Source organism: Eucalyptus grandis, chromosome 3, assembly GCF_016545825.1.
Source record: "Eucalyptus grandis isolate ANBG69807.140 chromosome 3, ASM1654582v1, whole genome shotgun sequence".
In the NCBI taxonomy this organism is placed as follows: domain Eukaryota; kingdom Viridiplantae; phylum Streptophyta; class Magnoliopsida; order Myrtales; family Myrtaceae; genus Eucalyptus; species Eucalyptus grandis.
This window is the reverse complement of record NC_052614.1, coordinates 12,849,606-12,862,440: the sequence shown is the minus strand read 5'-3', so window position 1 is coordinate 12,862,440 and position 12,835 is coordinate 12,849,606. Positions and strand designations below refer to the sequence as shown.

General features: G+C 42.5%; 3 protein-coding genes across 4 annotated transcripts; all 3 read left to right on the top strand.

Annotated features, from left to right (window-relative positions):
* Positions 1-1,181: 1,181 nt before the first annotated feature.
* LOC120291648 (probable 2-oxoglutarate/Fe(II)-dependent dioxygenase) lies at positions 1,182-1,685 on the top strand. Its single transcript, XM_039309315.1, has one exon. The coding sequence runs from the start codon at positions 1,182-1,184 to the stop codon at positions 1,683-1,685; it is 504 nt and encodes a 167-aa protein (XP_039165249.1).
* Positions 1,686-3,473: 1,788 nt separating this feature from the next.
* LOC104439066 (protein SRG1) lies at positions 3,474-8,135 on the top strand. The gene is made up of 4 exons (XM_010052187.3): positions 3,474-3,500; positions 5,609-5,914; positions 6,932-7,179; positions 7,280-8,135. Exons 1-4 carry the CDS (start codon positions 3,474-3,476, stop codon positions 7,866-7,868), a joined length of 1,170 nt encoding a protein of 389 aa, XP_010050489.2. The 3' UTR covers positions 7,869-8,135.
* Positions 8,136-9,318: 1,183 nt separating this feature from the next.
* On the top strand, positions 9,319-12,439 carry LOC104439065 (anthocyanidin 3-O-glucosyltransferase 7). Of its 2 annotated transcripts, none has more exons than XM_010052185.3 (2): positions 9,319-9,551; positions 10,784-12,439. In XM_010052185.3, exon 2 carries the CDS (start codon positions 10,851-10,853, stop codon positions 12,243-12,245), a length of 1,395 nt encoding a protein of 464 aa, XP_010050487.2. In that variant the 5' UTR covers positions 9,319-9,551; positions 10,784-10,850; the 3' UTR covers positions 12,246-12,439. The 2 variants fall into 2 exon arrangements, with proteins under 2 accessions (XP_010050487.2, XP_018725393.2); XM_018869848.2 differs by having other exon boundaries at positions 10,629-12,439.
* The last annotated feature ends 396 nt before the right edge of the window (positions 12,440-12,835 follow it).

Below are 12,835 nucleotides of genomic sequence, written 5' to 3'. Positions count from 1 at the left end.
ATACCTGCTCTTTTTACTTCATACTCTCAAACTAGACTTATTTTACTAGTAGGGCAGTAAAATACCTGATCCCAGGCCTAGATGTAGGAGAGGTTGCAAGGGGTCACCAGCAACCCCCGTTGGCCATTCTTTGCCGCCCACTAGCAATGGGGGTAGCGGCCGATGGGGGCAGCGTTGTTTGTTTGTTTGTTTTTAAATATTTTTTTTAATATTTAATCTAATTTAACTTTAATTTAGGTTGAAATTGTCTTAGGATGAAATTGCCCTCGATTGGCCGGAGTATCTAGTTGACCTACGAGTCGATGAAGTTAGGTCATTCTTTAAAATAACCATAATCACTTCAAGCCCTTACTTGAAAAAAAATGAGAATATTTCAAGTTTTTATTTGAAATAAGATTCACTTCAAACGTTTATTTTATTTTTGTCTAAGTGAGTCTGTCAAGTTAGTGAGTCATTTCATGCATTTGAAATGGTTATTAATTTAGAATCCATTCAGATGATCTCACATAAACATGATCGGCATCATTTCATTGATCGGCACTATCTTCATGTATGACACGAACCATTGTCATTGAAAAATAGAAGGATCACGATAGTATCTCCATGGGAATGGGGTTTAATTTGGAAAAGCATAAGATTGTGATGTTGCGGTGCATTGGAATAATTGAATATTAAATCACGTTTTTATATAACAGCTTAAGCTATTAAAATAGTCCGTTGTAGCCCTACAAAATTTGATATGGTGAATGTGCAGTTAATGAACCATGGAGTGTTGGATGAAGGGATGAGGATGATGAAGGAGAACGTGCAAGGGTTCTTCGATCTGCCCCACCACGAGAAGCAAAAGTCAGCCCAGAAACCCGGAAGTCTCGAAGGTTACGGGTAGGCTTTCGTCACCTCTCACGACCAGAAGCTGCAGTGGAACGACATGATCTTCCTCAAATCCCATCCTGCTCATGCGAGAAATCTCGATCTGTGGCAAAAAAATCCCCCGGAATTCAGGTCATTCGGTTTCCATCCTTTCCGTTTATGTCATGTTTGTGCACTTCCAGGTGGCTAAATTAAACGAATGTTAATTGTGAATGCTTAATCAATCAGGATAGCACTGGAGAAATACATCGAAGATATGAGGAAGCTGGCAGCGGAAGTAGTGAAGTATATTGGAATGGCGTTGGGGATTCATGAAGGCGGTGGATCTGTTGACGAAAAGTTTCGAAGAAGGGAAATACGAGGTCAGGATGAATTACTACCCAGCATGCCCGGAACCTGAGAGAGCAATAGGCCTGTTGCCACATGCCGACATCTTGGGGATCACCCTATTGATGGAGTGCGGCAACATCCCTAGCCTTCAGGTCCTTAGCAAGGACAACTGCTGGGTCACGGTTCCACCCGTTCCCGGCGGCATCGTTGCGAATTTATGTCAAATCATGGAGGTTTACAGCAATGGCACGTACAGAGCGCCGGATCAAAGAGCAGTGGTGAACAAAGAGAAGGAGAGGGTGTCCATAGCAACCTTTTGCTATCCTAGCCCGTCTCTTCCGGTCGGGCCTTCTCCACAGCTCCTCGCAACCACCGGACTCCCCCCTATCTATCAAACCCTCTCGAACTCTGGAGAATTCCTGCAGTGCTTCTTAAGCCACAAGCTTGATGATGCGGTTCCTTTCATCGACACTCTCAAGCTGTAGACACCGAACCGATGTGTTCGTCCTTTTCATCTTCTTCTTGTACTGTGAGTCGTGAAGATGCTTTCAGGTTGCTCTCCCTATCCTGGTATTTCAATAAGACGATAGAAGTTTCAGCTTGCAGGAGGATCTGAGTGAGGAGCTGAATTCCCGTCGGGAAGACGCGGCTCTAGGAAGAATTTCGGTGGCCTTTTCCGGTCTTCAATCTTAATCTGTAAACTTCTTTGCATCTCTATGTTAACATTAACTTTCATTTCGCTGTTTTCATTACAAGTGCATGTGCGAACGCCGCAGAACTCAACATTTTTCAAAATAGCTACCTCCAACTACAGATGTAGCCACTTTTGTTCATTATGTCTAACACGAGGCTAAAGTGCTAATTAAATAAAAAAAATCGATGTTTTCATGACTTGTGCCTCTATATTGTATTATCTATTGGAAAAAATAACCATTTGAAATAAAATGAAAATAATATGATTGGTGCTAATTAAATCACAGTCGTGCAAACCTACTAAGCACACCTATTAATTAATAATCGCACATCCGCACGCTAGTATTGTGGGTCCCACACTCCAACCTTTTCTTTGAACAGACTAGAAAAAAGCTCATACTTATAAAATGACATATCTCGTCCCAACTTTCCTATGTGAGACAATGAAAAATCACATTTTGTTTGTTTTACAAACAAACAACCAACATTATCTTTGTGTTTGCATTCCACATTCTCCTTGGAAATCTACATGATGTCATTACAGTAGGAGATGATTTGATTCTAATCATTCTAATTGCAAGTTAATTGATCTAGTCAATTCATAAGATAAGATATTCGGAATATAGAACATGAAAAGTTATTTTGATTTGATTTTGATTATTCTAATAGAGAGAGCCCGCTAGTTTGTGTCCACTCGAGTTGAAAAAAGGGAGAGGGGGCGTCCTCGAACTCAAGTCCTTATTTGAAATTTCCCAAAAATCAAATGAAATTTTAATTTAATCAAATCATTTAAGTCCATCCTAATTAAAGTTGTCAAATGAGGTTGTTGTAGGACGCGAATGATAACTATTTTATTCCAGGCCCTATTTCTAGTTAGAAATATATTTTTTGATTTCTATTCTCTAGACGAATTTCTAAACAAAAATACATGTTTGATTATGTTATGAAATTTCTATTCCTAGAATAGAAATTAATTTAATATATCTTCCAAGATATCTCTCCCTCTAGGGCGACTAGTGGGTGATGAGCTTGCATATGGCAAGTGGGCGGCCGACTGGTGGCAAGGGCGAGTGATAAGAAGAATTTTTTTTTAATTTCTGTTTTTAGAATAAAAAAGTAGATAATTCCTACTTCTTATTTTTGTTCATAACCTATTTTTGGGTTATATATTTGTCTCAGAATTTGAAAAAAAAAATTGCATAACTAAATGGATATCTGTTTCAAACTATAAAAAAAGGAAGAAGAAGAGAAACTTATCCCTCAATCTACAATAGTTAACTGGATTGTCAAATAGGCTCACAACAATGGCAAAATTAAGGCTGTTAAAAACCTAAGCGAAAACTGAACCAAACCAAAAAACTCGTTTTTTTTGTTCGATTTTCATTAAAAATCGAATTTTTTTAATCAATTTGGTTTTTATCAATTTGGTTAACCAAACCAAATGGATAAAATAAATAAAAAATTCAATTTAGTTTTTCTTTTATTCTTTAAAATTGTTTTTATTTTTTATTTGATTTTAATTGATTTTTTTTTTTCATTTTTTTTTTTTTTTATCCTTCTTCATTGGCTGGTCACCAACCATGGTGGCAACTAGCGACCGGCCAAAGGTGAGCTGGAGCCTCGTCATAGGTCGGCAAGACCAAGCTTGCCCGATGCCGGCGAACTCGAGCCCCACCAGATTCGTCCACTTGGGCGAGGCTTGAGCCTCGCATAGCTCGCTGGCATTGGGCGAGCTTGACCTCGCTTGATCACCACAAGCTGATTGCCGCTTCTACCATGTCTAGCAACCAGGCAATGAAGAAGAAAAAGAATAAAAAGAAAAAAAAAAAAAGGAAAAAAAAAAAGAAAAGAAAAAGAATAAAAATAATTACAAATAATTAAAAATTGATTTTTAAAATAAAAAAATTATTAAAAGGGGTGCATGTAAGGAAAAAAAGCAAAACAAAGCAAAATAAAAAGTAAAAGCGAAAACCCGAATTGAATCAAATCGAACCAAATCGGGATTTCAGTTCGGTTTGGTTTCGGTTCGAATTGGATTTCGACTAGGTTCAATAAATTTCTTTATCGATTCGGTTTGGTTCGGTTTAACTTTCTGAAAAAATCGAACCGAAACGAACCATTTACACCCTAGTAGCAATGCATTAAATATTTCTTGGATTTAAATAACCTGTATGGTGAGTGACTGGTGTAACATCTCTTTACAAAGAAAAAGAAAAGTACATGATTCGAACCCAACGCATGTGGTTTGTCGGAAAGTCGACGGTTACGAAGAACTGACGAATACCCATGTGATCGTTGAAACATATATCCAAAAAAAGGAAATGTTCACTAAAAATCTTAAAACATGTTATGAAAGTGTAATTGAATTCTAAAACTTATAAAAAAATGTAATTAAGTTTTAAAAATTGTCAAATTAGTGCAATTGAGTATTTCCGTTAATTTCATCCAATTAGAATAACAAAAAATGCTAATGTAATTTTTTAAATATTTTCTCTCTCCTACATGGCAATGACATGGCTAAGACATGGAACACTAGGCTAAAATGATGTTGTTTTGAATATAATTCTAATTTTTTAATCATAAGATTAAATTAATAAAATAGGAAATATTAAAAAAACACAAAAAGAGTAAAGGCAAGGACGGAGGCCCTTGCCGCTAGCCACCTAGTTGTTGAAAAGGCTGGTGGGGGCTCAACAAGGGCCGACCAGGTTTGCTAGAGCCTTGGCCAGGGTTGACAGGTGAGGGTCGCAACCTTTCACCCAAATCTACGGCCCTTGCCTAGCTATGGTGGCCCTTGATTAAGGTTGCCAACCCTTGGCAAGGATTGCTAGCCCTTGGCACAGTCTAGCGACCCTCGCCAAGGGCCACCATAATTGGGCAAGAGTTGACAACCCTCACCTACGGATGGTGAGGGTCACCGGCCTTGGCCAAGGCCTCGGTGACCCCCGGTGGCCCTTGTTGAGCCCTTGCTGGCCCTTGCCAACGATGAGGGCGATGGCCGCAAGGGCCTTTGCCTTGCCTAGAGCATAATTTTTTTTTTGTCTTTTGAAATACTTATTTTATTTTATTTTATTAATATTTCGGTTAAATAATTTAGAATTTAATCTACCTCATTGTTACTTATGAGAGAGAAAGTACTAAAAAAACCACGTCAGCATTTTTCGATAATCTAAATTGACCGAGTCAACCGAAAGATTTGATTGTACAAATTTGACAAATTTTAAGATTTGATTGCACTTTTTATAAGTTTTTAAATTTTTATAAATTTATGATAAGTCTTAGGACTTTCAATGTATATGTCCTAAAAAAAAAGTGTACACTTTGTTTCCTAGGCTGGCGCTCAAAGTCAACCTTGTTGTGCTTGGCCGAAACGCTAAAGTCAACAGCTAAGAGGACACGCTGCTGACATTTCTTCTATAAAACAGTACTTTGCGCCAATTCATCCCATAAAAAAATAAATAAACAACGTCTGTAATCAAATTCCATACTGTAGTCCACATTCAATGCCTCGTTTCCTAGGTTGGCGCGCAAAATCAACATCGTTGTGCTTGGCCGAAATGCTTAAGTGAAGAGCTAAGAGAAGACGCTGCTGACATTTCTTCTATACAAAAGTACTTTGCGCCATTTCTTCCCATGGAATTGTGACTAGTCGCGGTAGAATACTCTTAAAAAATTTGACTATTCTTTCGTTTGGTGGGCGATCGGCATTATATAGTTGAGTGAAGGCGAGGCGGAAGAGATCGACGGCGGAGGGAACAGAGAAAGAGGCAAAGATGCGGGGAAGGGGGTGACCTTGAACTGCACGCTGCCGGTGCCGAGCGTGCAGGAGCTGGTGAGGCAGCAGCGGCCGGACGCCCTGCCCCCGAGGTACCTCCGTGATGACACAGTGGTGGCTGATCACCATCGCGAGTCGTTGCAGGACTTGCCTCGCATCGACCTGGGGAAGCTGATGGACCTTGCTTCCCGATCCACCGAGCTCCGAAACCTTGACTCTGCCTGTCGTGAATGGGGTCTTTTCTTGGTGCGGTTTCTACTTGATCATAAGCCTAAATACATGTAGTCTTCTGTCTATTGATGTTGCAATACCTGCTCTTTTTCCTGCATAATCTCTCTCAAACTAAAGGACTTATTTTACTAGTGGGACAGTAAAATATCCGATCATAGGTCCTCCGCTTGTAGTCACCGCCCCATCGCCGGTGGGGTGGCGGCAATGGCCATAGCGACCCTTGCCCAAATCTGGGAGAGGGTCACCGCCTTCTCTCTGTTCTGGCAAGTGCCCGCAACCTTGCTGGCCATCACGGCCACCCCACCAATGATGGAGCGGTGGCCACAGGTGGAAGGTTTGCTTTTCTGTTCCTTTAAATTTCATCTTTTTAAATTTTTAATCTAATTTTATTAAAATGTAGGTTATATAGTTAGTGATTGAAGAAATAGAAGAAATCATTCTTTTTCTTTTTTTTGTATTGCGTCTTAAATAAAAGAAAGGGTTAGTCACCTTTTCAGCATTGACCGATAGATATCAAAAGGGTAGTGCTCCATTTTTTGGGCGAAATAAAAGATATGTCGATCAAGCGTAAACGTAACAAATACAAAGAAGGGGCATTGTTCGCCTAGTAGCGCCACCTAAAACACCACTTCCCAACCGACTTGCACGTGTTAAGCATGCAGTCGGCATTTATCGCTCAAGATTAGCGTTATGAAAACCTTATATTCGCAATGAGCTAGATGAGAAGAAACTCTCATGTTCGGTTCTGAGCATATTTTATTTCATAACAATTAAGGGCAATATAATCCTTATGTAAGGGCCATTCCATAAATCTTTACCGAATTTGACATTGGATCGGTTCCTTTATTTAGAGCTTCCATTTGATTTCTCAAATTTTTTGCTCATATTTTTCTCTTTTATATTCATCTTTGGACGAAAATGTCCTTGATTAGCTGGATTATTTAGCCCGTTGGTGAGTCGACAAGGCTGGGCCCTTATTTAAAATAGAAGGATCATGATAGTATCTTCATGTGAATGGGGTTGTATGTGCAGTTGGTGAACCATGGAGTGTCGGATGAAGGGATGAGGATGACGAAGGAGAACGTGCGAGGTTTCTTCGAACTGCCCCACCATGAGAAGCAGAAGTCAGCCCAGAGGCCCGGAAGTCTCGAAGGTTACGGGCAGGCTTTCGTGACCTACCACGAGCAGAAGCTGGACTGGAACGACATGATCTTCCTCAAATGCCATCCTCCGCATGCGAGAAATCTCGATCTATGGCCACAAAATCCACCCGAATTCAGGTCATATGGCTTCCATTTTTTTCGATTACATTATGTATATGCATTTCTAGTTAGCTGAATTAAGCAGATGTTGATTGCGAATGCTTAATCGATCGATCAGGATGGCACTGGAGAAATACAGCGAAGATATGAGGAAACTGGCAGAGGCGGTAGCGAAGTATATTGGAATGGCGTTGGGAATTCATGAAGAGGAACTGGACCTGTTGGCGAAAAGTTTCGGAGAAGGGTCGTGCCAGGTCAGGATGACTTACTACCCAGCGTGCCCGGAACCTGAGAGAGCAGTAGGCATGACGCCGCATGCTGACGCCACGGGGATCACCCTGTTGACGGAGTGCGGCAACGTCGCTGGCCTTCAGGTCCTTAGAAAGGACAACTGCTGGGTCACAGTTCTGCCTGTTCCCGGCACCATCGTCGTGAATTTAGGCCAAATCATGGAGGTTTACAGCAATGGCACGTATAGAGCACCCGATCACAGAGTGGTGGTGAACAAAGAGAAGGAGAGGGTGTCCATAGCAACCTTTTGCAATCCCAGCCCGTCTCTTCCGGTTGGACCTTCTCCACAGCTCCTCGCAGCCACCGGGCTCCCCCCTATCTTCCAAACCCTCTCCAGCTCTGAAGAATTTATGCAGCGCTTCTATAGCCGCAAGCTTCTTGATGCGGTTCCTTTCATTGACAGCCTCAAGCTGTAGACGCTGAACTGATGTGTTCATCCTTTTCATCTTCTTCTTGGATCGTGGGTCGTGAAGATGCTTTGAGGTTGCTCCCCCTATCCTGACATTTCAATAAGACAGTAGAAGTTTCAGATTGCAGGAGGATCTGAGTGAGGAGCTGAATTCCCATTGGGAACACGCCGCTCTAGGAAGCGCTTCCGTGGCCTTCTCTGGTCTTCAATCTTAATCTGTGAACTTCTTTGCATCTCTAGGTTAATATTAAATTTCATTTCGCTGTTTTCAACATTTCGTTGATTATATCTACCACGTCATCCGTAGGTCAAATCTATATTGTATTATCTTCGTCTGCATTCTACGTTCTCCTCGAAGTCTACGTGATGTTGTCGCCGGAGGGAGAGACGGTCAGCTTGTTTTCATACGTGCACTAGCGTAATAGCCCCAATTGACATTCCTCTTCATTTTCGGAACCAAATTATAAAAAAATGAAAAATTACATCCCGCCGCAATGTTGCCGGGAGAACACAGTTTGGCATCCTCGCCTTTCCAACGAATTGGTGGCGAGTCGCTGGTGATGTTGGCGCTATGGCAGGTCGGGCGATGGCAAAGGTGGTTTTTTCGGGGCGAAAATGCATTTTCCATTTCATTTAAGTAGATAAAGTGAAGGAACAATCCAAATGGGCTTCAACACACAAAACATCCAAAAGGGGCCGAGGGGGCTGCAAACCTATGAAGCACGGACACGTTGTCCATGCTTCACGACACGACACGTGTTGGAAGGGAAAAATAAAAAAATAAACGTGGGAGTGGAGGGAAAAGAACGAACGGAAGAAGGGGTTGATTTTGGGGATTTTTTTAACCGGAAAATTAAATAAATAATTAAAAAATGATTTCGAAAAATAAAAACATTAAATTTTGAGTAATGATAAATTTTGGTTATTGTAGAAAATCATAGATTTATTTAAATAAATTGATTCTAATTTCTTATTAATTTTTAGTTTCATCGATAACTTTTGTTAAAATTAAAAAAATGTTTCGCATTAATTATGAATATATCTTTCGAATTTCAAATGAATTGATTTGTTAATATTATTAGTATAAATTTATTATAGACTCTTTTTTAATTAATTATTTATTTATGAATTTGAATCAAATTAATTAAAAATAAAAATATTTATTTAATATACAACGTGTCCAAAGTGTCGAAATTTTTTATTTTTTAAAAATGACGTGTCGTGTCGTGTCGGACACTCATGTCGTATCGCGTGTCGGTGCTGCGTAGCTGCAAACCTAGCATTGAGGAAGAGCTCCGCGATATTAGGCTTTAGCGATCTAACCCGCTGCTTTATTTTGGGACCTAGAGCAGTGGGCTAAACATAAAAAAGTCATACAAGAAAGCGCGGCCCGACAATCTTTGGCAAGTACTTCCAACATCCCAAGGAGGTTGGTCTTCACGCGTGACTGACTGAACTAAAGAAAAATCGTCAGACTCCATCTCCACAGAGACTTCTCTGCCCATGTTCTCTCTGCTCCAATCTTTCATAAAGCGCACGCCTTCAAGCAGCGCAAGGGCTTCCGCGTGAAGAGGCGATTGAGCCCGAATTAGACAAGCGAATCCTCCCGTGAGCTTCCCTGAGGCGCCTCGGCACGCACGGGCGATTGCACACTTAGTAGAGCCAAAAACGAAGGCTGCGTCCAGGGCTGGTAAGCCGCTCTTGTAGCTTAATAGCCACTGATCTATGCTTGTGAGGCCTTGAGCTTCAATTCGAATTTGCAAATTGTGGTCTGCCATACTTTTGGTTGTCTGGGGAGAGAGGAGAAAGAGATGTTCCGACGTTTTCGGGCACGTCTCACGCAGTGAGCACAGTGGCTCGGATAAGTTTTTTCGCTTGAACAAGTTTTCCTTTGTAGGTAAGGCATTTCAACAAAGTTGCCAGAGAAATAGTTTGATTTTGGGTAAGGTGTTCATGTTCCACACTTTACACCATAGGGCTCGTGGTATTTGGTGTGACGTTGAGGCTTGTTGATTGGATGGGCTGTTTGCTTCTTTTCTGAGGTGATTATACCCGCTTTTTACCGAGTAATTCCCTGATTTGGTAGCTGTCCATACTAGTCTATCTTTCTCTTCCGTAGATGGGATGGGGATGGCCAAGATTTCCTTCACAATACTTCCTGCAAACAAGCTATAAAGGCTTTGTTCATTCCATTTGGCCTGGTCTTTAGCAATTAGCTCAGACACTAACTGGGGATCATCTTGGTTTGTTGGACCTGCAATTGTGCCCAATCTTATCCACCTATCTTCACGAATTCTAATCAATTTTCCATTCCTTACCGACCATCGAACCGACCCAGCTAATGCATATCTTCCAGTCAGCAAACTGTGCCACCCCCAAGACGATCTTTGTCCTTTCCTCGCATGCCAAAAATTAGTGCTGAGAAAGTAGACCTTTTAGTATTTGGCACCAAAGCGTTGAAGGTGATTGTGGATGGCAATGGTGGTTAGTCATGGAGAAAGGGACAGAGAGAGTTAAGATGGGAATTGAATGCATGCACTTTGACCTTTTTCTTTAATTCAAAGCATCTAAAATTTTCACAACGTGAATGTCACGAGAAAGGGTAGATTCGTGAATCATTTTTTTTTTCCATAATTACTTGAGATATGAACGATATTATATTTTTTGTTGGGGAGGTAAAAAGTTGTTTATTTACTTTTATTAAGAAAATACAAACACTTAAGTGAAGAAAAATAGATTACTCAGAGGAAATTACTGCTAAAATCAGGAAAACTGCGGATGGACAAAGAAAAAAGTCGATATATATTGTTTGCCGCAAAATCATGGAGCCTCATTGACTCGTGCACGAGAAAACGCACGATGCCGCCAATGTAGCTCGCAGACCTCGCACAACCACGTGATCGGGCATTCCTCTTGTTAAAGTTCCTCTGCAGATCATTAATTTCCTCGACCTTCAACCCAACTTCCGGCGTAAGAGATTACAAAGATCATGCTGCCAGGAAGGCACGTCGCCGTCCTCACCTTCCCGTTCGGCAGCCACCCTTGGCCTCTCGCCAACCTCACGCTCAAGCTTGGTTTGGCCGCCCCGGATGTCCGCTTCTCTTTCTTGAACACGGCCAAGTCCAATGGCATCGTTTTCCCTCCGCTGTCAAGAGCCGAGCTGCCCCCCAACGTCCAAGTCTATGATGTCAGTGACGGCTTACCAGACGACCACCAGGGGTCGATGAAGGATCCAGGAGAACTTGTAGGGTGGTTCCTGAAAGCGGCGCTGGAGAGCTTTGGAGCGGCTGTTGACGCCGCAAAGCAAGATGCAGGGACGAATGTGAGTTGTTTATTGACGGACGCTTTCTTGATTTTCGCATGCGAAATGGCAGAGAAAATGCAGGTTCCCTGGGTGACCCTCTGGGTTCCCGCTCCGTACGCGTTGGCGGCCCACGTTTACATTGATGTCATTAGTGAGCTCCATCGTGAATCCTCCGGCGGTGACACCTCCATTGACTACGACAACAACAAGAGCCTAGGAGTAATTCCAGGATTATCTATGATGCACATTTCAGATTTACCGACTGAGATAACCGATGATCAGGACACTTCAGTGATTGCATGCATGTTGCGCGAGATGGGGCGTGTGCTCCCGTGTGGTGCTGCCGCCGTCGTCCTGAACTCCTATGCGGAAGCCAACCCGACGCCTCTTATAGCAGACCTGAAGTCCAAGTTCAAGATCCTCCTCCAAGTGGGATGCCTCACGGTGTCGTTCCTGGCGCCCCCGCTGCCACGAAGCTCCGCCTCTGACACTACCGGTTGCTTGACGTGGCTCAATGCCAGACAACCTCGGTCTGTGGTGTACATATGCTTCGGGACAGTGGCAATGCCGTCGCCAAGCGAGGTATCGGCTCTCGGGGAAGCCTTGGAATCCACCAAGACCCCCTTTCTATGGTCCCTCAAGGAACACGTGATGGCGCAGTTGCCCGAGGGGATCCAGGAGCGGACGAGAGCGTACGGGAAATTCGTCCCATGGGTTCCACAAGGCCAGGTGCTGAGCCACCTGGCGTGCGGGGTGTACGTTACGCACTGCGGGTACAACTCGGTGTTCGAGAGCGTGGCAGGCGGCGTGCCGATGGTATGCAAGCCATTCTGGGCGGACAACATGATGAACGGGAGGATGATAGAGGAAGTGTGGGGGATTGGAGTGAAAGTAGAAGGTGGGATCATAACGAAGGATGGAATGGAGAAGGCGTTGGAGGTGGTGTTGAGGGGCGAGGAAGGGAAGGAAATGAGGAAGAAAGTTGGCGAGTTGAGAGAGAGATTGGTGGAGGCCGCTGGGCCTGATGGGAGTGCTGAGGCTGATTTCAAGGCCCTCGTGGATCTTATCTCTACTTCATGAAGTGCGCTTGCTCCAATATGCAGCAAAGTTGGATTGGCGTATTGAGCGATGTGTGTAAACACGGCCTCATTGATTTGAAGGTCCTAGCCATATCTAGTAAATTGAGGTCATGAACTCATAGTTGAATCTTTAGATGATCCAGCCATGATATGAACTCTCTTTTTAAGTTTGGCAAGGCCTCCGATGACTTTAAATTTCTTTTCGCATCGCGCATTCTTCTGCCCCTAATAGGAGAAAAAGCATAATTTTATCTCTTCAGCAGTTGTGATTAATATGGTAGATGGAAGAATTTATTCCGAAAGTAATATTTTTTGCTCGTAGCGAAGACGGAGCTTGTCACAATGCCAAACTTTGGAGATCATAATTATCTATTTGTGAATTTGATAGGAAAGAGTGATAGTATCATAATTAGCTTGCCACGATGCCAAAACCTGCACTCTCGGGATATTAGATTTTATATTCCGTTTTGGAAATACTTGTTGTTGTTGGACAAGAGAAACATGTGCCATTACATTTGTTGCTGGGAGTAAAACATTTTTCTTTTGCTATATGTAGGTACTCGGACATTTTTAGAGCTCTATTAGTTCTCT

What these genes read in the sequence shown, in the direction of transcription:
- LOC104439066 (XM_010052187.3), top strand. Translation starts at nt 3,474, where the DNA reads ATGGTGGCAACTAGCGACCGGCCAAAG. An exon ending in GTGAATGGGGTCTTTTCTTG is followed by an intron (nt 5,915 to 6,931) that starts GTGCGGTTTCTA and finishes TTGTATGTGCAG; the next exon opens with TTGGTGAACCATGGAGTGTC. An exon ending in CAAAATCCACCCGAATTCAG is followed by an intron (nt 7,180 to 7,279) that starts GTCATATGGCTT and finishes TCGATCGATCAG; the next exon opens with GATGGCACTGGAGAAATACA.
- LOC120291648 (XM_039309315.1), top strand. Translation starts at nt 1,182, where the DNA reads ATGAAGGCGGTGGATCTGTTGACGAAAAGTTTCGAAGAAGGGAAATAC.
- LOC104439065 (XM_010052185.3), top strand. Translation starts at nt 10,851, where the DNA reads ATGCTGCCAGGAAGGCACGTCGCCGTCCTCACCTTCCCGTTCGGCAGC.